Source organism: Pan paniscus, chromosome 4 (genome assembly GCF_029289425.2).
Source record: "Pan paniscus chromosome 4, NHGRI_mPanPan1-v2.0_pri, whole genome shotgun sequence".
NCBI lineage: Eukaryota > Metazoa > Chordata > Mammalia > Primates > Hominidae > Pan > Pan paniscus.
In genome coordinates, this window is record NC_073253.2 from 143424469 (window position 1) to 143448678 (window position 24210).

Here is a 24210-nt window from a genome sequence, read left to right on the forward strand (position 1 = left end):
ACAAAACTCATACTACAAAACTATAATATCGAACATTTCTGGGAATTGGAAGTCTAATAAGGGAATCTATTTCTCTGTCCTTTTTGCATATGGTGTTACTATATGCCTAATTCTCAGCAACAATGAACAAAAATGTTGTATTCCACTTTTAAGCCACCTTTAAAGAATCACAATATTTTATTCTTCTCACCACTTTGATGCAAATGAGCAGGGCAAATTTGAGCCATGTATTGAAAATGGAAGAGCCAGAAATGAAAGGAGACTGGGTATCTCCATCACTGCCTGAAGGCAAAAGGCCTGTGAATTAGGGACAATCATGGGGACGTTATGCAATTGAGAAACAGACTTCTATCCTCTACAAATTATTACACAACGGGGTTATTTGTTGTATCAGCTGGGATTACCCTAAGTAAAACATTTGTAATAAAAGGCACAGTGCAAAATTTACCTGCATTAGGGTATGGAGATAAGGTAGTTATTGGGTTGTGCTAGCTTTAGAAATTAAATCATGCAGGCATTGATAATTCCACCCAAAGTAGTTATTTTGCTTTTGTTACTTGTTCTAGTGGCTGTAAAGGATACTGGCATGTATTAAGTAAATGCTACCCTTACAGGCAATATTGTATTTTAAGTAATAAATAACTTAATAGTAGACATATAGTCATGATATGCCACATGCTATATGCCATGAAAGATAAAATGCTATACTTCATTTTAAGTCAAAAGAAAGAGATTGGCCGGGCACGGTGGCTCACGCCTGTAATCCCAGCACTTTGGGAGGCTGAGGCCGGTGGATCACCTGAGGTCAGGAGTTTGAGAACAGCCTGGACAACATGGCAAAATCCCGTCTCTAATAAAAATACAAAAAAAAAAAAAAATTGGCCAGACATGGTGGTGCGTGCCTGTAGTCCCAGCTACTCGAGAGGCTAAAGCAAGAGAATCACTTGAACCCAGGTGGTGGAGGTTGGCAGTGAGCCAAGATCGTGCCACTGCAGTCCAGCCTGAGCGACAGAGCGAGACTCTGTCTCTATTAAATAAAAAAAGAAAAAAGAAAAGAAAGAGATTTATTGATTCCTTATTGGATAACTGCAGAACACATTTGAGAATAGGCTTCATTTTAGATTAGTCAGGAAAATTGAGTTAGATTCTGAGAGGTAAAGGTAGCAAAATGCGCTTTAGCAGAGAAAATATTAATGGGCAAAAGTACTGAAAAGTACTAGTGGTTCAAGTCTCTGATAACTGGAAGGGAAACTGGGAGATGGAGTAAGAAGAGAAGTATGCCATATTGCAGAAGAACTTTGAATCACAAGCTAAAGCTCTTTAATTTTATTGAGCAAGCTTAGTTAAACAATGGGAAGGCACTCCGAGTTATTTTTCCTTGGGGTGGCTTGGCCAGACCAGAGATGATAGGCTTGGGGGAGAATTTGTGTAGCAGACATAATGGGAATTTTTGAATTTAGAAATAAAAATATCGCAGAGGATTTTTATTCCCAAAGTTGAGGGCAAACCTAATAACAATTTGTTTAAAGTAAATCACCTGATCTGGGCATTACTGCTTCCTTGTGATTTTAAAAGACTTTGGCAAACTTTCCCTCTCATATTTCAGTGTCTCAGCAAACATTTAAGAGGCTTCCTCTGATGCTTATAATTAAACTTCAAAGGGAAGGGGAAAAGCCAGACATGTAGTTGGGATGAAACTATTTCTTTTTTTTTTTCTCTCATTGTTACCAATATGCAATTCTACCTTGCTTATTTTCCATTACATTTTCCAGAGGTAGTATTGACATTTATTATGTTCTGATTTTAAGATGGTAGGGAAAGTCAGTATGTTGGCAAGAATTTTTACTGCTGTGTGATTTAGACCTAGCTCTCACTTCACTTTGGGCCACCGTACTTACTGAAAACAGCATGGTGTTGCATGACCTATTTTGTACTTACTGGCCTCTTTTCAGTCTCCTTTTCAACCATCTTTACCTGATATCCAGTGCTCTGGCCTGCTGAACTATTTGGTGTTAATGCAATCAACATTCTTCACACACTCATGTCTATTTTCATGGGTGGTAGTTTAATTTTCTTTCGGCATATGTGTCCTCCTATTCTTCTTCAACAGCGACCATTACTATTCTATCTACAAGCAGTCTTATTTTGCCTCAGAACTCTTATTTAGCCTTCAAGATTCATACCTGTGCAACTGTATCTTTTAAATGGGGCTTTCTCTGATGACATTGCGTTAGCAAAAGTAATTGGTTCTTTATTTATGTATTCACAGCTCTTTGGGCACATTCTGTTTTCTAGGATGTTATCCCATTATGTTTGAATTACATTGTATGTATTTGATTTGCTAAACCGTGAGCTTCTTGAGTACAGGGATAACACAGTGTAAGTACTATATTCAAGCCATGTGCAAACTGGTATGAGAACATAGAAGAATTAAAAACAAACAAACCTATAGAAACCGTTGAAAAACTGCCACAATCAAAGAATAGCATAGAAAATTAGAAGGCAGTTCACATAAGATAGCAAAAAGACTAACAAATAAAAAATGGCTAGGCATAGTGGCTAAGGCCTATAATCCCAGCACTTTGGGAGGCCAAGGCTAGAGGATTGCTCGAGGCCGGAAGTTTGAGGCCAGCTTGGGCAACATAGCAAGACCCTGTCTCTATAAAAAGTAAAAGATCAAATAAAAATTTAAATAAATATTAAAACAGTTTGTATTTTTTCACTCAAGACATATTGTATAACCTCAGACTCAGCCCAGGAAAATCAGTAGTAGAATTTAAGAGAAGAATGAAAGAAGCACATGTTCTGCTTTAAGATCATTATAATCTCATGCTATAGACTAAGCATGAATCAGTCAGTAAATAATGTAACAGAGCAACTTAGTATTCACCTCTGTGGAACAAATTTATAAAAGTTCTAAGAAGAGGGAGATAAATGACCACAGAATTATTAATAGAATTTAGCTTGATTCTTTGAACACTTTCCCCATTATCTAAACTGGACCTTTTAAAAAATTTGTTTTTAGGCCGGGCATGGTGGCTCACGCCTGTAATCCCAGCACTTTGGGAGGCCGAGGCGGGTGGATCACCTGAGGTCAGGAGTTCAAGACCAGCCTGGCCAACGTCGTGAAACCCTGTCTCAACTAAAAATACAAAAAAATTAGCTGGACATGGTGGCGGGTGCCTGTAATCCCAGCTACTCTGGGAGGCTGAGGCAGGAGAATCGCTTGAACCTGGGAAGCGGAGGTTGCAGTGAACTGAGATCAGGCCATTGCATGCCAGCCTGGGCGACAAGAGTGAGACTCTGTCTCAAAAAAAAAAAAAAGTTTTTAATTATGATAAAATGCACATAACTTAGTATTCACTATCTTAATCATTTTTAAGTGTCCAGTTCAACAGTTCAGTGGCATTAAGTGTGTTTGTTGTGTGTGCAACTATCACTACCATCCATTTCCAGAACTATTATACTACGTCTTCCTCAACTGAAACTCTGTACCTATTAAACAATAACCTGCATTACCCACTTTCCTCAGGCCCTGGAAACTACCATGATACTTTTTGTCTCCCTAATTTTGATCATTCTGAGTACTTCATAAAAGTGGAATAATACAAAATTTGTCTTATTGTGACTGGTTTATTTCGCTTAGCATACTGTCCTCAAGATTCATCCATGTTATAGAATATGTAAGAACTTCCTTCCTTTTTAGAGCCGAATAATATTGCATTTTTCTCTGCATAAATATGCGTGTGTGTATAGAAACATATATATAATAACAAGTATATATAAATGTGGTATATATACACATTATTTTCACATTTTGCTTATCCATTTATCTGTTGAAAGACACTTGAGTTGCTTCTACATTTTAGCTACTGTAAATAACGCTACTATGAATATATATGAACAAATATTTCTTTGAGACTCCTTTTCAAGTATTTTTGGTATATACACAGAAATCCCACCGAAACTCTTTTTTTTTTTTTTTTTGGAGATGGTGTCTTCCTCTGTTGCCCAGGCTGGAGTGCAGCGGTGTGATCTTGGCTCATTGCAACCTCCGCCTCCTGGACTCAAGGGATTCTCCTGCCTCAGCCTTCTGAGTAGCTGAGATTACAGATGCTTGCCACCATGCCTGGCTAATTTTTTTTTTTTTTTTTTTTTGTATTCTTAGTAGAGATGGGCTTTCACCATGTTGGCCAGGCTGGTCTCGAACTCCTGACCTCAAGCAATCTGCCTGCCTTGGGCTCCCAAAGTATTGGGATTACAGGCATGAGCCACTGCACCCAGTTTTGGATTACCTTGTAACTCTCACTCTCTTTGATCTTTTAAATAATCTTATTTTTTAAATATTCATTTTTAAAATCCAAATTCGGATGCAATCAGTGAGGGTTTGATTCTATGTCAGGAGTCAAAAAGATCTTTATATATTAAAAATGATGATGAGTCAAAATGAACAAGATGAAACTTGATTAATGGCTTTCTGTGTATGTCAAGAAAATGAACCACAAAAAGAGAGGAAAACAGAGCTCTGATTTTGTATTTGTAGCATGCTTTATATATCATCATTTAGGTTAGTTATAAACATACTGACTGGGACAAGAGTCTATTCCTCTTGGTTATATTAATTAATCTATTGGCACTTTTTTGTTCAGTTGTTCAATCAGGTGTAGTAGTCTACCCATGTATCTTTATCCGTTTACAAAGAGAGCACGAGAGCTTATCTAATGCCTTGCTGATGTTCAAATCCGTCGTATCTGCAGATACCTTATACCATCAGTCTAGTTACACTGTCAACGAAGAAAACAAAGTCACTGTGACCTAGTTTTTTCTAAACCTAGGGATCATGGCATCCTTTTGTCATGTTCTTAAGGCTATGCTAACCTAATCTCCTCCTGAATAATTCTCTGAATTAACGTTAAGCTAAAACACTAAAACTGAAAAGCAAAGAGATTTGAGGAGACCTACCACAAAAGACATGTACAAAATCCAACTTTAATAAATGAATTTAAGAAGAAATATCCAAAAACATAAAAAAGAAAGCAAATTAAGAAGAGATTTTGAATGAAATATAAACTACTTAATGCTTTATTAATATTTATAATATCTGTTAACTTTCAAAAGTTTTATATTGCAAACTATACTTTGTGATGTAGTTTGATTTCCATTGTAGCAAACGTAATTTAGAGAAATGTAGATTGCTTTGATCCTGGTGAAAAGGGATCTGAAGGGAGAATAAATTGTGGAGCAGAAGTGATGAATAACACAGTTTATATGAATTGGACAGAGAGAGAACTGTCACTCGATAATCTACAAATTGGAAAAACTAACTTCCAATTATGTACTTAGTGAAATGTACTCTCGTGCAAGAGCCAGTGAGTATTAGAAATTTTTCCTTTTATCTCCTTAGGAAACAGATAAGAATATAGAGATTCCCAAGTGAGACTGCAATTGTGTTAAAATATATCAGTAAGAAATTGAAGAAACGAAAGCAATGATAGAAAACTAGAGATGGGCAAGTATCTACATGTTTAAAATAAGGAAGAAGATAAATTTTGGAAAATGTCAGAATAGTTACTAATAATCCCTGATAATCATATAGTGGTAATTATTTTTTAATCATATTCTTTGAATAAATATTTATGCAGTAATTGCTAAATATTAGATGAAAATTTGAAAAATTAAAGATTAAAAAGGTACAGATTCTGCTCATAAAGAGCATCTAGACAAATAGAGGAGATACCATATAGGCATAATTTTATAATGTAGAACAGTTTCACAAGAAAAGTAAATACACATATTCTGAGAATTAAGAAGTATTATTAGTGTCAAAGGGCAGGATTCTCAAACTCAAATGCCTCCAAGGGCCAACAATAAGAGGGGCAAAAGAGTGAAATAAGAACACATTTAAATGAGGCATGTACCACTAAACTCCAGCTGACGTTTGCCATGGCAATGAAGTGCCCAAATATTTTCAGAAAAATCTTCTGTTTTACTTCTATTTTTCTTTTTTCTTTCTTTTTTTTTTTTTTTGAGATACAGTCTCACTCTGTTACCCAGGCTGGAGTATAGTGGCACAATCTCAGCTTACTGCAACCTCTGCCTCCCGGGTTCAAGCGATTTTTGTGTCTCAGCCTCCCAAGTAGCTGGGATTACAGGTGTGCACCACCATAGCCAGCTAATTCTTCTGTATTTTTAGTAGAGATGGATTTTTTTCATGTTGGCCAGGGTGGTCTCAAACTCCTGACCTCAAGTGATCCACCCACCTCAGCCTCCCAAAGTACTAGGATTACAGGTGTGACCCACTGCACCCGGCCTATTTTTCTTAAATATTCAAATTTAAAAGCTGTAGATTATTTAGAAAGACATTTAAAACCACAGCATAGGCTAAATAAAATTTATTAACAAGCCTGAGTTTGTCTCTATGCTACCAATTTAGAATGTCTGCCTTGGAGGATAAAGAAATGTTCTGTGAAGAGTAACATAATTTGGACTTTTTATTGTTTGATATATAGAATTGAGAGATATAATGATTAAAGAAAATAACATCCCAGGCAAAGGCAACACTGTAAGTTCAGGTAGGCAAATAGATATGTAATGAAAATAAATGAGAAATGAGGAAGAGCTTATTTTGGAAGAGGTGTACAGTCTATGATGGGGAAGAGCAGGACATATGATAATATGAGCATTTAGGAAAGAAGGTGAGGATGATTGGTAGTCCACATAAATTCATTACAAGAAAGTCATGCCAAACTTCCTTCATTGTATTTCACAAGGATGAGAAGCTTGATACCATGCCATACAATATATGAATATTGATTTCAGTAGAGTAACTTGGAAATAAGTTGGTGAAATATCTTTGAGCTTGCTTTGTTCAGCACTTTTGCAATGACATAGATGATAATCAAGAAGACATACTCATTAAATTTTCAGTTGATACAAAGGTGGAAAGGATTGCTAAATTGAAGACACAGTCAAGCCTGAGCAATCTTGAGGGACTGAATGCAAAGTTTAGTTAAAAACTAAAAGTGCTTATAATCAAAGAATGTCAGTGAAATAGGCATATGATGTATGAAAATAACCCAGAAACCTGCTCTTGTTAAGAATACTAAAATTCAGAAAGGTTAATTAACATCCCCCATATCATAGAGATTTGGCAGAAGTAGAATGCACACCCCACATCTATCTGGACTCAAAGTCTGTGTTCATTCTAATCTATCACAGAACCACAATGTGTATTTCTCAGTAGAACTTTAGGTCATTTTTAAATATTGAGTGGAAGATTGAAGTAAATGTTTTCTAAGATGACAATCAATCTATGTTTTGTTTTTTTCTGCCAAAACATTAATAATTGAATCTAATCCATCAAGTAGAATAGATCAAATTTTATATAAGCTAAGATTTATAAGTGTCAAAAAATAAAATGTTTATGTTTGTTATCTTCATTTCAGTGTAATATCAGAAAATATGTTATTAATTAAAGGTATTTCGATCTCAGTCATTCAACAAAGATTTTCTGAATGGCTATTAATTGCTAAGCATGGTTGAAAGTACAACAGATACCACATTGAAAAAAAAATCTTTCCCACTAAGCACTCACATTTTACAAATTTAGTGTGTCTCTCTGGTTCTCCCTTTTTATTCCCTTTTTTCCCCCCAAATATAACATTTGAATCCAGGACAAAGCTTACATAACTTCATGACATTTACATGACATTGGCACCTGGTGAGGTATTTCTTACCAGTTGGTCCCTAGATATTGACTTCTATCTCTCCAGGAATTTTTGCAGTGTAATAAAACTCCTATGGTCACTGTATCATAGAGGGCCTGGTTCTCCATTACCCAGCTCCCTGTTATCTGTTTCATGTGTTATCATACTCTGCTGAGTTATATGATTCCCCCCATCAAGCTATCAATTGTAATGTCTCTTAACTCAAAGTCCCTTATTCTGAAATAAAAACCCTTCTTGTTCTTGAGCCCTCCCAGCACTTGGCTATCTTGGGGACTATGGATTTCAGCTGCTTTTTCTGATCTTCATTGCAACATGACAGACTCCTGTAAGACTGCTATAAAGTCCAAATACTTGGATATCTTCCTCGATACTGCCCACTCTGTTTTACCCATGATATGCTGACTAATGCTTTAGATACCTCCAACAGCCAAGGAATTTGAACTAAACCAGGACGATGAAGTCTAAGCTCGAAAACCCCCTTTTTCTTCTCTTCCCGAACCCCTCCTCTTAGTCCTAGGAAACAGTTCTCCTCTTTTCCTAAGTGGTCCAATGGAAGTTCTAAGAAAAACAATCTTCACTCTGAATAAAGATCGGATAGTTGCAAATGAAAAATGCTTGACTTTAGTCTATTGTACAGCTAAGGATGTTAACAAAGACCACTTTATAATTCAATGGCAAGCACTGACTTCCTCGATTAATGCTTTCTTGGATTAAGGTGGTGGCTGTCCTTTTTTTATTTAACAAAAAAAGCCTCTATTTCATGCCCTATGCTAAATGGTGGAAGGGTTCAGGGGTTTGAGAGAAAATAGAGTACATAGCTGTCTGAGAAATGACATTTCAAAATAATACATTTTACAATATATATAAGCAATGGTGGGAAAAGGAAAATGCATATGAACAAGTAAAATGTTAAAACACACAGGCACAGATATATGTATCTCCTTGGATTCAGAGCTAAGCATTCTGAAAGCAATGAAGCTGCATTTCAATAAATGAAATAATATTATATATATAGTTGGCAGCAAAAAATGACAGAATTAAAATTTACCTTAAATTCTCTTGCACGTGTATTAAATGAAATGCAGATGATTTTACATGCTACCATGAATAGTAATTTTTTAGTAAATATATAATGTTTATATAATAAATTTTACATCAAAAATATATTCTTATAGGGTTTGTGTCTTTACATAAAAATGTATGCATAGCTATATTTTGGAAGACCACTGTACGTATGTTGGGACTGCATTCTAGTATGTCTATATAAGAGCCATGGCTTCTACTGCATTCTCCCACATCTCCCTTTCTTTTATTTTTTGTTTCTTTTTTGCTTTTGCCTGATTCAGTATATTGACGTTTACTTATTCTTTAATGTTAAGATTTTTTAAACTTTTCCTATTTTTCTTCAGGGAATTAAATAAAACAAAATTCAAACGACTGTCTTTTACTTGCTATGCAGCCAAACGACTATAATTTTATGTAGTCTGTGAATAATTGCCTTTAATTTATTAACTTCTAGTATTTCACCTTCTTATTTAAAGAGCCAATTAAGTGATTTCCCAGAGAATGTTTCTTACCTTTTCCTTTAGGTTGTATTAAAACAAAGCCAAAAACTTTCATATGGCCTCAGAAACCTAAGAAAAAGGATAATTCAATCATTAGGGACCAGATTCTTTCTTAAACTATATATATTTATAATATTTCCTTCCCTATGTCTATCCAGAGCCTATACTTAATATGTGCTTTCATGTTCCTAAGCGTTTTTGTGGTAGGTAGTGTAAGTGTTGAGGATAGAGAATTGAAAACATTCTGAAAAAGAGGATAGAGTCATTCTAAATAAGAATAATTCTATAAAAAAATCACCTATTAAAAAAGAACTCTTGAAGATCAGAGGAAAGCAGGGAAGGAAAGACTGGAAGATAGGGAGATGGTAATATTTAGGTGAACAGTGACTGAGAGTATAGAGGTGAATATGAGAAGCAAGGACCAAAAATGAAACTCTGGGGAGAGAGGAAGAAGTTTAAACAGGAAGTTTAGAAACATCACCGTGAATTTAATGATGGCATATGATCGACTACCACTGTTACGTTGATTTTTTTTTATTACTATTTGTTTATGCTTTCAAACTTTTGCCACTTTTGGACATAAGATTATTATTAGACTAATTCTGTACTTTCCAGTCACAGAAGGAGGGAAAAAAAGGTGGTCAAAAGAAGGAAGAAACATAGGAAGTAGAATGGAAAGAGGGAGGAAGGTCACAGCAGTACCTAAAACCATGCTATGCAATGCTTTAGTTTTAGGAACTGATCTTTATATTATCTCATATGAATGAGAAAACATACTTAAAGATTACAAATGGGTAAATTGTACAACTGTTGTTTTTAAATTTCATGACTTAAGCAATTTCCCATATATTTTGTTTTTCTAGCTATTTTGACTCCTCTTCCCATAAAGGATTCAAGAAAATTTTAAATACAGTTTTTAAGGTTTTTTAGTAGTGTCTTTGAATACTTTTAACATCTGACCTACGTCTTTCTGTAAAGGACTTTAAGATGATTTCCTTCATGATATTTTCAATAGCAGTTTATGATTTGAGGTAGACATTCTTGTTATCACTACAACCATTCTTTTTTGTTGCTGTTTCCTGAAAGAAGGTTGTGGCATCGCACTCTTTGATCTATCTTGCAATTAAATTGGCCATGAAAGATAATGTGATTCATCTAACTTTTATATGAAAAGTAAAAGGAAATATATTGCTCATTTCAAAAACTCAATTCAGGCCAGGCACAGTGGTTCACGCCTATAATCCCAGCACTTTGGAAGGCCGAGGCAGGCGGATCATGAGGTCAGGAGTTTGAGACCAGCCTGGCTAACATGGTGAAACCCCGTCTCTACTAAGAATACAAAAATTAGCCGGGCATGGTGGCAGGCACCTGTAGTCCCAGCTACTCGGGAGGCTGAGGCAGGAGAATCGCTTGAACCCGGGAGGCAGAGAATGTAGTAAGCTGAGATTGCACCACTGCACTCCAGCCTGGGCAACAGAGAAAGACTCCATCTCAAAAAAAAAAAAAAAAAGAAAATTAAATTCAGTAACTTTAAAAAACAAATTTTTGTTACAAATTAAGGAAAATAATTGACTTCCCTATTTATTTTGACTCAAAACTGGACAACCACTAGCATTTGACTGCAATAATGATTTAAAAATTAATAAGCTGATTCCTGCTCAGAAAATGCTTCTTCTAATGCAGTTCTAGCTACAGTGTAGAATATCTGTCTCCTTTAGGTACACCTTGGATGATCTGGTCTCTAAAAATCCAAGTTACACCCAAGATTCCATTATCCTGTGGTTACTCACTTGGACCACAGACATGTAGGACCTGTCTGAAAGAAATATAAGAATCAAGTGGAACTCAACCAGTGAATCATCCCTATAATGTAGTAAACTTTAGAGAGAAGAGCCGGGAGGATGTATTGGTTGTTAGGAAAATGTAGGCTACCAGTAGAAAATGACATCCTCTATTAATAAGATCTGAGGTGCGACACACATAATTGTCCCAATTTTTAAGATTGATGGGGAGCATGAAGCATTTTTTTAATGTGTTGGCAGGCCCCAATAAATGCATAAACTGCATAGGACTCATGTGGTCTGAATGTATTTTAGGGCTTTCTGGGAATTGTCTTGACAGAGAACCTCAGCTGGACAAAGCAGCCTTGATCTGAGTGAGCTAACTGACACAATGAAGCTGTCAGGCATGTTTCTGCTCCTCTCTCTGGCTCTTTTCTGCTTTTTAACAGGTAAGATTTTTCTTAAAATTAAGATCCCATATTTATACTGAACCGGATATGATGAGTAGTTGTTTATCATATTTTAAATCCTAATGATTTTGATGTAAAAGACCAATTCTGAGAGATTATCATAATGATAATAATCATTGTGATGACGACAATGGTTATGGTAATAATTATAAAAATTACTGTGATTTGTTGAGCATATACTATATTCTAGGCATGTACCAAGGGATTTTATGTATTGTCTCTGAGACTCATAATAAGGTATTTCTATCTCTGTTCTTCATATAAGAAAATGTGGAACATAGAAATTGAGAAAATCAGCAAAAGGCTTGCAACTAGTAGTTAGAATCTGGAATTTGAATCAGATTCTCTTGCCATCACATTTAATGTTTGTTCCATAAAACTGGATTGGAGGATGGATAATTGCATTAAATATTGGTTTTGCTTCCCAGAACAAAGGAATATTTTCCTCCCCTTAGTTATTATTACAAAGACATTCAAATAATTAAATTAAGACAATGGGGAAATTGGAAACTCAATGAGAAAAATCTTTGAAAATATGTAACTGAAACTTAGAATGCAGAAACATATGTTTCTGGTGAGCTAAATAATCTTTGAGAAGGAGAATATCTTTGGACACTTTAGTGAGGTTCAAAGCACAATCATACTTCAAGGTTATGTTTTTTATGACAGAACCATCGGAATGAGCAGGTCCATCATAAGCTATTTCTTTCCTTCCTTATTATTCTACTCTTTCACGTTGTAGGGCACAAAGCAAATGCTAGTTTTTAGACCTAAGACCTAGTTTCATCTCTTCTATTAATGGCCTGTGTTACTTAAAGAAATATCATAATTTTCTGAGATATTTTGTCATTTGTAAAATAATAGAAATAAAACTAAGCCCTGGGACCTTCCATATCTTATGTATCATTTTGTGTGACAGTAGCAGATGAATTTTACTACTATGCAAGATTTTAAATGGCTGTACAAGTAAAAAGAAAATCAATGAGATTTAGCTGATAGAGAAGCCAGTGTTCACTGTAGCTGGTCATAATTACATAAACAAATACACTTAGAAATACAAAAAAAATGGGTAAAGGATTCCTGTGATATTATGGAGTAAGCTTGACTACTAAAGCCAAATAACCTTAATGTGTAGTTCAATCAGTTGCTGAGATGGCAGAAAAATATTTATCTGACTATGTAAAGTTTAGCTGCAAAGATAGTCTCAGAAATCAATTGTTATTCCCTTTTCTTCTCTTTACAAAGGTGAATTGATCTTTAACAGGATCTGGTTGACTAATACAGTTTACCAAAGCATGGATGCTTCACAGACATACTAGATAGTATTTGGGAGGCCATAATGCTTAAGGGCCTTAATGTTGAAACAGAGTAAAGTGAATTTTAGCCCCAGCACTTTCATTTTATAGCTTTGTGACCTTTCTGATGTTTATTTCTCTCATATATAAAATAAACATATAAAGGACTATCTCTGTGTGGAGAATTAAATGAGAAAAAGGCATGTACAATGCTTAACATAATGGATGGGGTATAGTGCATGTTTAACAAATGTCTATTAACATTATTGCCCTAATAAAGTTTAATAAAAAGAGTACTAAATTGGACTCCGTCATTGTGACTATTAATCCTGTTTTTGCCTTGCCAATTCCTACGTATGAGACATTAGGCAAATCTCTCCTCTTTTGATGACAGATTTGTACAGTGGAGACTTACTGAAAATTATAATAATAAATTATCCCTGGCTATAAAAACCACTTAGAGTCTTTAAAAAATATGGACTGTCCAGGAACTCTCTGGTTTTATATAATAGAATTTTTAAGTGATTGCCCTAAGAATTTGTCATTTTAATAATCACCCATATTGCTAGTGATAAATCAATGAGGCTGGTAATCACTGCTGAAAAAATGAACAGTAACCTTCTTTCAAATTAAAAAACAACAGCTTGTTTTCTCCTTATCTTTATTATTAGAGATTGTGCTTTAAGGAATTTCCGGTTGTTATCCCATAAGTGTTGGCCATCATTGGAGATGGATTCTGCTAATCCACACTCTTCTCTCATTGCGGTGCCCTTGGGCTTATGTGTCAGAGGGATTGGGAAAGGAGTCCCATAGGAATGGCCACACATCAAAACTCAGCAGCCCATTCCAAGACTGGATTGAGGGATTTTATTATTTAAGTATTTTAAACCACTGACCTAATTAGTCACACAAACTAAAATTACACATACAATATTAAGAGAAAGGAAAAGGGAGAGAAACAAGACTATATATATGGGATCTTTTCCCTTTTTAGGAATTTAGAGAGATGTAAAAGGAGAAATAAGTCACAAGAATGAATGAGTTGTTCCTTACCAGTTTATATTTGGGCCAAGTTTTAAAAGTTGAGTAATTTCAAACTCAAAGAACAAACTACAAGCTTAATCTCTTTCCCAACTGCCTGTGGCAAAGGCTTTTGGGAGGAACTGCATGAAATGAACCTTGAAATGTCAAAGGTAGAGGATACTTTCCAATTCAACTTCTCCAAAGTGAGACCAGCGATGATAAGGTCATTTTCGTAGTAAATTAGTGACTGGGCTAGGACTGTAACATGAATTTCCAGATCCTTAATCCATTTTTTTTCTACCCCACCCTAACCTCCAACAATTGTTACCTCCTCATGGTTCATGTCTTTATATGACCTTCTTAAGAAGTGAGCAGATTAAAAAAAAAAAGAAGAAGAAGAAGAAGAAAAGAAAACAAAAACAAACAAACAAAAAATACGATGACTTTTTAAGATAGCCAAGTACCAGGAGTAGATATTAGGAATTTCCTAATGTTGAAAATTTCGCTTTTTGTACATCAATGAATTACAGTGTTTGAATGTTGTGCTTTTCTTTCAGGTGTCTTCAGTCAGGGAGGACAGGTTAGTGCCTATTTTTATCTCTTCTTTCTGCCTGGGTGGTGCTTGGCTTGATCTTCACTGGCCAAAAAGAAATTTGTCTATGGTTAACAGAGCAAAAACAATGAGCAGGCAAACCTTATGCAGACATCAGCAGAAATTATTATTCTTTAACTAAACTCTTGTCAGTTTAAAAGAACCTAACCACACATTCTCATAATTTTTTAGGGAAGAATAAATATAAATAAAAATAGGATGTATCTGGGATAAAATTAATGCTCTATCATTGATTTCACTGTGTGATCTTGGGGAAGTTACTCAACTTCTCTGAGCTGCAAGTTCTACAACTATAGAAAAGGGATAATATTATTCACTTCATAGAATTGCAATTATATTTAAATTATTTAAACAATGTGAAAGTATTTGGCAAGCCATTAAAGGCTATATATGTATTAGTTATCGATTAAAAATTAACATCCTCTGAAGAAGTTAGGATATAAGTTATTATTTCTTTTTCAGAAATAAGAACTGAAAGTAGACAAGAAACTAGTTTACTGCTCTGTAATGAGGATATACAGACTGATTCACTCAAATTTTAATAATATTTGGTTTAAAAACTGGAATGAGCACAAGTTATCTTCATCATTGGATTTTTTTTCCTCCAAATTAGTTCACCAATGTCTTTCTATCTTTTTCATTTTAACTGTCAAAGGACAACACAAGTACTATTTGTTCTGCCAATCCTGTTCCTTTGTCCATATTAAGCATTTCTACTTGGTCTTGGCACTAGTTCTTGTTTAGCCTTGGCGTGCCTTGTTATACCTTTGACACGACAATTTCTAGACACTACTGCTAACTAATTGGAGTTGGCAAAGCCATTGGAAATATTTTCCAACCCTGATATACCCACTGCATTATATAAGAATGTTAGTTTTTTAAATTTTAGCATCTCAGAAATTAGGATGCATCTTACAAATGATGATGCATTTGTGTGTGTGTGTGTGTGTGTGTGTGTACATGCATGTGCACTTAGGTGTATGTCTAACACATGCACACATGTGTGTTGGCATTGTCATATGAAACTGTATACCTTCAAGTTGTATTATTATGTTTAAATAAGCATGATAATATGGTCTATACTAAACATGAAAACAAACACACAAGGAAAGGACATAACACCCAGCCAACACATTTCATATCTCATTAGGTAGTAAAATATAGTAAAACCATTACTCATAGAATTAAGAAATATGGAATTTAATCCTAGTTTTCTCATTAACACACACGTTACTTCCCTTCTTTGAACGTTGATTCCTCAGATTTTTTTTTTCTTACAAACAGAGGTTTTATTGCATTTGGTCCACAGACATATTTCACATTATCTCATGGAGCAGGGCCCCTGGGTGGGGGTCCCTGCGTAGTACTTGGCGGGGTGTGTGGCTGGGAGAGATGGCAAAGTATAGCTGGTCAGGCCCAAAAGGGGAGAAGGAAGGCTGGGGTCTCCTTAAAACCTACTGAAGGGCCGGGCACGGTGCCTCATGCCTGTAATCCCAGCACTTGGGGAGGCTGAGGTGGGCAGATCACCTGAGGCCAGGAGTTAGAGACCAGCCTGGCTAACATGGTGAAACCCCATCTCTACTAAAAATACAAAAACTAGCCAGGCGTGGTGGAGTACCTGCAGTCCCAGCTACTTGGGAGGCTGAGGCAGGAGAATCCCCTGAGCCCAGGAGGTGGAGGTGCAGTGAGCCAAGATTGTGCCACTGCAGAGTGTTTTCTAGTTCATTTAAATTTTACTACTTACAGTTTTTATGCTTTAGATGGGCCAAAGTCTTATAGTTTGCTTGCTTCATGATTACCTGGATTGCTTACTAAATATACAGATCCCCAGACATCATGCAAGACATTGAATAATAATCAGAAAGGTAGGGAGTTTGAGTCTGCATTTTAAATAATTATCCAGATGACATTTATACATAAGAAAACTGAGCATTTTTCCCTAGGTAAGAGGAGGCAAACTGTATTGGGAAGCATTGGCTCTGGAGTCAGATAATATAGATGAGTGGAGTCCTCATTCATACTTACTTGCTGTATGACTTGAAAAATGTGGTTTCCCTTCTCATTGCCTTTGTTTCCACATTACTAAGATGAAGATTTGAATTCAATGATCTCTGAAGCCCCTTCCTGCCCTAACTGTCTGAATTGTTATCAACCAAGCCTGTCCTGCCAAGGCTGCTGTCTCTTCTCCACTCAAATATAAATGACAGGGAAGCTCCTATACTTTTAAATGGTACTGAGGCTGCCATTTCTCTTTTGCATGCCTGGAGGGAGGGTGGAAGTTTCAATGCCAGCAGAAGACATTGAAACTATCATTAGGAGCATGCTTGCCCAAGTCTGATCCAGCCAGGACAAAAGGAAGTAAGATTTCCTCCAACACTGAAGTCATTCTTCTCATGCCAAGAATTCTCTACATGATGAGACAACTGATAGGAAATTATAGTTAGCAGTCTGAATTATGGACTTCAAAAAATATCACATTAATTTGAAAAGATTATTCAAGCTAAACAAAATCATGTTGCCAGACTTTTGGAAATCATATTCCAGTAAAATTTTCCCTGTAAATGTAAATGACTAATATGCTGACAACTCTTTAATTTGCCAAGGAGATAGATTAAATGGCACAATAATAACAATAAGAGTAAAATAAAACTACTATTTGTCATCACTAGCGTTTCATTAAGTAATTTGTTGTATAGCACCAAAATGTTTAAAAGACACATTTTCAGAATAAAGATAGTCCTTTGACTGAATACATTTTGCTTTTTGAATCACTTACTGCATTGCCTTCAATATTTTTATATTTTCCTATCAGGCTCTGTATTTGGGAACCTTATCCTTAAAGAGCTGTTTAGATGAATAGTTCGAAATGAAATAACCAGAACAAGCCTTTTAGAAGCAATGATTGGCAACCATTTTCTGTTACAATACTTTTTGAAATACTTAAGTTTATTTTTGCTTGTATTTTAAGATAAGAATTGGTGAATTTTCATACAATTGGTAAAACAATGCTCCATGACTCTAATGAGTTTGAAGTTTTTCATTTTTCCTAATTAGCTTGATTTTGCTTAAAATTAATATACTGACAAAATGTCTAAATAAAATTTGGAAATGTTATCTAGTACCTATAACTTAATTACAAATTGAAAAACTAAAGCCTCAGAAACGAGGTCTAGCTGACTTACATCTACCAACAACAGTAAAGCTGCAAAGTCAACACTTCAAGACTCCTGACTCCATATGGAGTGAGCTTTCCGTGGCTGCATACTGCTTTTAATCAGCAATAGAGGGCCATTGTGTAGTGAATGTCAAAGAGCTTTGAGCAGTACAATTTCTTAAGCAAATATAAGGTAGTGATTACTATTCTCACTTAAGCAAATAATATGATAAGTATATTAGTTTCAAATAAGATAACTTGTGTTCACATGCAGGAAAGATTTGAAATTAGGAGGAAAATGAGGAAGAGATCATGTTAAAATGTCTCACACAGTGAGTTTAGAGGCTATCTAAAATTAAAGGAGGAAGTATTTGGGCAAAAGTAGCTATTTCTCTCACCCAGCCGAAATTAAGGAGATAAAAACTTATTTTATTGGTCCAGACAAGAAATGTTGAGAACTGGTATAGGCAGTAAATTTGGAACTGGCAAAGAAAATGAGGTAAAGCAATGCAGAAGGTAACACAAGGGAAAATAAATGGCAATGTTTCCATCTGAGGGAGGGTTGCAGAATCTAAAAAATGCTGCTATCATGAAAAATGGAAAAAACAGAATACAAAACTAGTTTGAAAGAAAAGAGTTGTATTTTGCACATAAATGTCTTAAGTATGAATGAAATTATTGAGTAAAAGGTTTTATATATATGTATGTATACATACATACGTATGTATGTATACAGTATGTATACATACATACGTATGTATGTATACAGTATGTATACATACATACGTATGTATGTATACAGTATGTATACATACATACGTATGTATGTATACAGTATGTATACATACATACGTATGTATGTATACGTATACGTATGTATGTATACATGTATACGTATACGTATGTATGTATACATGTATACGTATACGTACGTACGTATACGTATACGTACGTACGTATACACGTATACGTACGTACGTATGTATACATATATACGTACGTACGTATCGTATGTACGCATACATGTATATACGCATGTACGCATACATGTATATACGTATGTACGCACACATGTACGCACACATGTATACATGTATGCACGCATGAACGTATACATGTATGCACGCATGAACGTATACATGTATGTACGCATGTACGTATACATGTATGTATGCACGTACGTATACATGTATGTACGCGCGTGTATGCATGCATGCATACATATATGTATGTATGCGTGCATGTATGTATGCATGCATGTATGAATACATATATGTATGTATGCATGCATGCATGTGTGCATACATGTATGTATGCGTGCATGCATGTATGTATGCATATATGTGTGTATACACGTATGTATACACATGTATGTATACACATACACATACACATGTATTTATACATACATATACACATACATATATGTATGTATTTATATGTATGTATTTATGTATATGTATGTATTTGTACGCATATGTAGGTATATATAGGTATGTATTTATACATACCTATATATGTATGTATTTGACCATTGAGAGTTAGAGTGAGATATTTATAAAAAATCTATGAAAAATATTCTGGGATTTTTCATTACCATATGGGAAATTATATGTCATTAGGAAGAGAAAACCAAGTATATTAAACTATCTAGGAAATGACCATAATTAATATTCAGGAGTAAAAAAGAAAAGACAGCAAGAGAGGGAAGAAACAGAGAACCAGAGAACCAACATATAATGAAAGTCTGGAAAGAGTTTCAAAAAGGTTGGAGTGATCAAGAGTAGCATATGTCATGAGGAAATCATGAAAGTTTTAAAACAACCAATAGATGTATTCTGTATTTTTGAAAGCAGTTTCAGTAGAGTAGAAAGGGGAGGGAAATAAGGGTGAGGGGAAGCCAAGCTTGGTAGCAATTAGGAAAACAGATATGGTAAAGAATGGAAATTATTTAACCACATAGGTAGTGTTTGTCAGTAATAGACAGAAGAGATGCCATTATATATCCCAAATCTATGTTTGTGTGATTGCAAATTTTCATTGGTTTTATTTGTAAACCTAAAACACTAGACTTATATATGAATAATCCTGAGTCTTTAGTTGACTTAATGACCATATAAGCTCAAATTTCCAGAAGCAATTTGCACCTTCTCCAACCCCTGGGGCCCACAGAGAGTGGTCCTCTCCTGCCCAGCCACCATGTTAAAATGTCTCACAGAGTGAGTTTAGAAGGCTCTCTAAAATTAAAGGAGGAAGTATTTGGGTAAAAGTTGCTATTTCTCTTATCCAGCTGAAGTTAAGGACATAACAGCTTTATTTAAAACACATCACTGAAAGTATTCACTGATAAATCTTGAACCATCAAAGCTAGAAGACTCCCAAGATACCATTTAATCTCATGGTGTTGATGATTTTCTATGAGTTACAGAGATCTTTTAGAGCTACTGTAGTTAGCATAGACCTGTAATAAGGTTACTTTCTACACTCCTAACCCAGAACTATTTCAAATATTCTATATTAGTTCTCTACAACTTTTATATGACCACATTTGTTCCTTATAAAAACCTTGGGAATCTGAAAATTAGGCATGACGTGTGTTCCCTGTTGTTTCTTGGTTAAGAAAATTGAGGTGCAGGCATTGAGTCCTTTGTTCAAGATAACACAGACAGTCAATGGCGGAACAGGTTCTAAAACACAATTCTCAGCTTACTTCAGAGATCATTGAAGGCCACTAAAATTTAAGAGTATGATATTTATCTGTTCTATGGAAGTTTGTTCATATGCCACTTGATTGATTTGCTTTCATTTATTGAAATGCTTTGCTCTTCCTAGTCTTCTTCCATGGGGCAGAGGAAGAAAATACTTGGGTGTGGGTTCAGTTGTGCTAGGCTCAACTGAGATAATCTGTGTGAAAGTAGCTGGAATATTTTGAAGCAATTGATAAACACAAGACAGTATCATTTTAGACAGAGATAAAGCAAGTTTCCTCTCTCCATATGTAAGTGTCACTTCATTCCACACAGATATATTTGGAGGGGTTCAGCTTAACCTATTGCTTATTGTCATTACTCTTGAAATAATGGCTCAAATGTCATTTACACACCAAATATGGACTTAATTGACATTGTGTTGAAAACAATCTTAAAACTCCAGACTACTTTGGAAAAACAGCTATAGTTGAAAGGATATGTTAGTGGCACAGGTGCTACCATTCCTACTATGGAGCCCATAATAATAATTATTAATTAGTCATAACATATGTTCTCAACAATAGTGCAACCTTAGAATCATTTTAAACACAGCAACTTAGGCAGCCATTACTAAATGATTGTAGTAAGCACAAAAGTTCAAATTCCACAGACTCTGAAACAGGGTAAGGTAATAAAAAGACATAGATGCACCTATAATCTTAGTGACTTGGAAGGCTGAGGTGGGAAGATGTCTTGAGGCCAAGAGTTTGAGACTAGCTAGGGCAACAGAGGAAGACTCTATCTCTAAAATACATATTTTATATATATATATGAAGTATATATTTTATATAAGTATATGTATTTATATATTTATATAATATATATTATATATTTTATAAGTATATATTTATATATTTATATAATATAATATAATATAATATATATTTATATAATATATATTATATGTATATATATTATATATTATATAAGTATATATTATATTATATATAATATATAGTATATATTATATAATATAAATATTATATATTATATAAGTATATATATTAATATAATATATAATATATATTATATAAGTATATATTTATATATTATATAATATATATTTTATATATTACATAAACTATATTTATACAATATATATTTTATATATTTTATATAAACTATATATTTATACATTTTATATAAAGTATATATTGTATATATTTATATATTATATTATATATTTTATATATATAGCAACATAGCAAGACTATCTCTAAAGTATATATATTTAGTATATAAATATATATTTATAATATACATAAGTAGATATATTTAGTATCTATATGCTTTAGAGATAGAGTATATATACACTTGAGATATACTTTATATATACATATCCTATATATATATTAGTTTATGTGTATATAAGTGATATATTTAGTATCTATATACTTTAGAGATAGAGTATATATATACTTTAGAGATATACTTTATATATACATATCCTATATATATTAGTTTGTGTATATACATAAACACATTAGAATTTTGTTTTCAAGAGCTTATGGATGGATATTGCATCCACAGGGAAAAGTAACAAGCATCAGGTGATGTCCGGTGCCCCTTGTAAGGTTCATCCATGTTTTTTGTTTGTTTGTTTTTGTTTTTGTTTTTGTTTGACGGCGTCTCAGTCTGTCGCCCAGGCTGGAGTGCGGTGGCGCGATCTGGGCTCACTGCAAGCTCCGTCTCCCAGGTTCATACCATTCTCCTGCCTCAGCCTCCCGAGGTGCCCGCCACCACACCCGGCTAATTTTTTTTTGTATTTTTAGTAGAGACGGCATTTCATCGTGTTAGCCAGGATGGTCTCCATCTCCTGACCTCGTGATCCGCCCGCCTCGGCCTCCCAAATTGCTGGGATTACAGGCGTGAGCCACCGCGCCCAGCCCATCCATGTTTTGATAGCAATACAGGAGTACTGTTAGAGCACATTAATATGATGTTTAAAAAGTCGTTTCGTGACCAAAAACCACTCTCAATTGGAATAGTTTAATGTTGGAGCAAAAAGTTTTACCCATTTAGCATTTGACTACATCATTAATTTACTCCTGAATACAATCTGTATTCCTTGTAATGAGTTTCCTGTGACTCAAAGAAAATGTCTCAAGTATATTTAATGTATTCTACTTAAGTAGGTAAGTAGAATACATTAGATAAGGAGAGCTATTTTATATTTCAGAATGCTTTATGTCACAACTATTTATATATGGTTTTTAAAGTTTGCTGTCTAAAGCTTCTGTTCTGAAGGATGGTCTCTTAGAATGCACTGATGTCAATGTCACTCTGCTTACTTTGGTAGGTTGACTGTGGTGAGTTCCAGGACCCCAAGGTCTACTGCACTCGGGAATCTAACCCACACTGTGGCTCTGATGGCCAGACATATGGCAATAAATGTGCCTTCTGTAAGGCCATGGTGTAAGTATTATATTCATCAAAGCTGACCCTTGCAAACACAAACTTCCATAAGACTAAGACACTTTTTCGAGGTATTATAGAAAACACCCATACCTCCCCATAGAGACTGAAGAAACAAGCTTCAGGCAATTTGATTGAAAACAGATGGGTCAAAAGCAACAAAAACATTACATACTAAATTATTTGAAGACATAATCTTAATCACTTTGCTTTGTTATTATTTTTATTGTCTTAGACAAGTTTTCAAAAACATTCACACATCTTATACATTATAACTTATTATATTTAATAATTTTGATATTTTAATGTTTTCATTTGTTTCTAATTAGAATTTGCAATATCAATACATAATGAACATATGTCTACACTTATATATAACACATCTGACTAATTATTACCAAACTTTTCTCAGGAGAAAGTCAGTGGTGTAATATGAGATTTGAATTAATAGCTGCATATTACTGAGAGGGCTTGAATGTGTCACTTGCTCTAAAATGTCAAACGCCTGAATATCTGGTTCAACTTCTTACATCTTCTGTCAGAAAAAAACTATAGTCCCTTTGTCATTATTTCTCCTGTGACCTTTACCTTTTTCAATGGTATACATATTTACTCTTGGAGAATGAGCAATTGGTACCAAAAAGTCTAAGACTTATGAAAACTCTGAAATCTGTTTAAGATTCATACTTTCCACAGCTAGGCCAGATGTAACCTCTGAGTGCATTTAATTAACATCTTCTGAATCATATAAATGGAATTTATAGAATCAAATAATTAAATGGACCATGCCATTGTTAAATCTGTTTAGAACCTCTATGGTGAGTACTTACGATATTGCACTGAGTATATAATTTGTCTTTCTTTTTTGTAGGAAAAGTGGTGGAAAGATTAGCCTAAAGCATCCTGGAAAATGCTGAGTTAAAGCCAACGTTTCTTGGTGACTTGCCAGCTTTTGCAGCCTTCTTTTCTCACTTCTGCTTATACTTTTGCTGGTGGATTCCTTTAATTCATAAAGACATACCTACTCTGCCTGGGTCTTGAGGAGTTCAATGTATGTCTATTTCTCTTGATTCACTTGTCAATAAAGTACATTCTGCAAAAGCATTGACTGTGTTCTTACTTTGAGATCAACAAAATATATACATACAACAGAGAATAATTGAACTGGGATAAACTTGGATCAAGAAACCTATTTTCCTGATCTAAGTTAACCATCCAGTCATTGTGAGATCATAGGAAAATCCCTTCCTTTCTCTTATTCTTAGAATCTCCATGTTTATAATGAAGGATTTTGACAACATGACCATATGCTATGCTTACAGTTACTTAAAATATCTAGCATTAATTAGATCACATAATATTCATCCTTCCCAATTTCATAAAAAGCATGTTATATAAAAGAAAAATATTTGTTCTC

General features: G+C 34.5%; 1 protein-coding gene across 1 annotated transcript; it reads left to right on the forward strand.

Moving 5' to 3' along the window:
- The first annotated feature begins 11306 nt into the window (after nt 1-11306).
- LOC100985521 (serine peptidase inhibitor Kazal type 6) lies at nt 11307-24014 on the forward strand. The gene is made up of 4 exons (XM_003829058.3): nt 11307-11522; nt 14419-14441; nt 22678-22793; nt 23665-24014. The coding sequence occupies exons 1-4, from the start codon at nt 11465-11467 to the stop codon at nt 23708-23710; spliced, it is 243 nt and encodes an 80-aa protein (XP_003829106.1). The 5' UTR covers nt 11307-11464; the 3' UTR covers nt 23711-24014.
- Nucleotides 24015-24210: the final 196 nt, after the last annotated feature.

Excerpts from the sequence above, each read along its gene's own strand:
- LOC100985521 (XM_003829058.3), top strand. The coding sequence starts at position 11,465 with ATGAAGCTGTCAGGCATGTTTCTGCTCCTCTCTCTGGCTCTTTTCTGC. Across the intron at positions 11,523-14,418 it reads TCTTTTCTGCTTTTTAACAG|GTGTCTTCAGTCAGGGAGGA; the intron begins GTAAGATTTTTC and ends CTTTTCTTTCAG. Across the intron at positions 14,442-22,677 it reads TCTTCAGTCAGGGAGGACAG|GTTGACTGTGGTGAGTTCCA; the intron begins GTTAGTGCCTAT and ends TTACTTTGGTAG.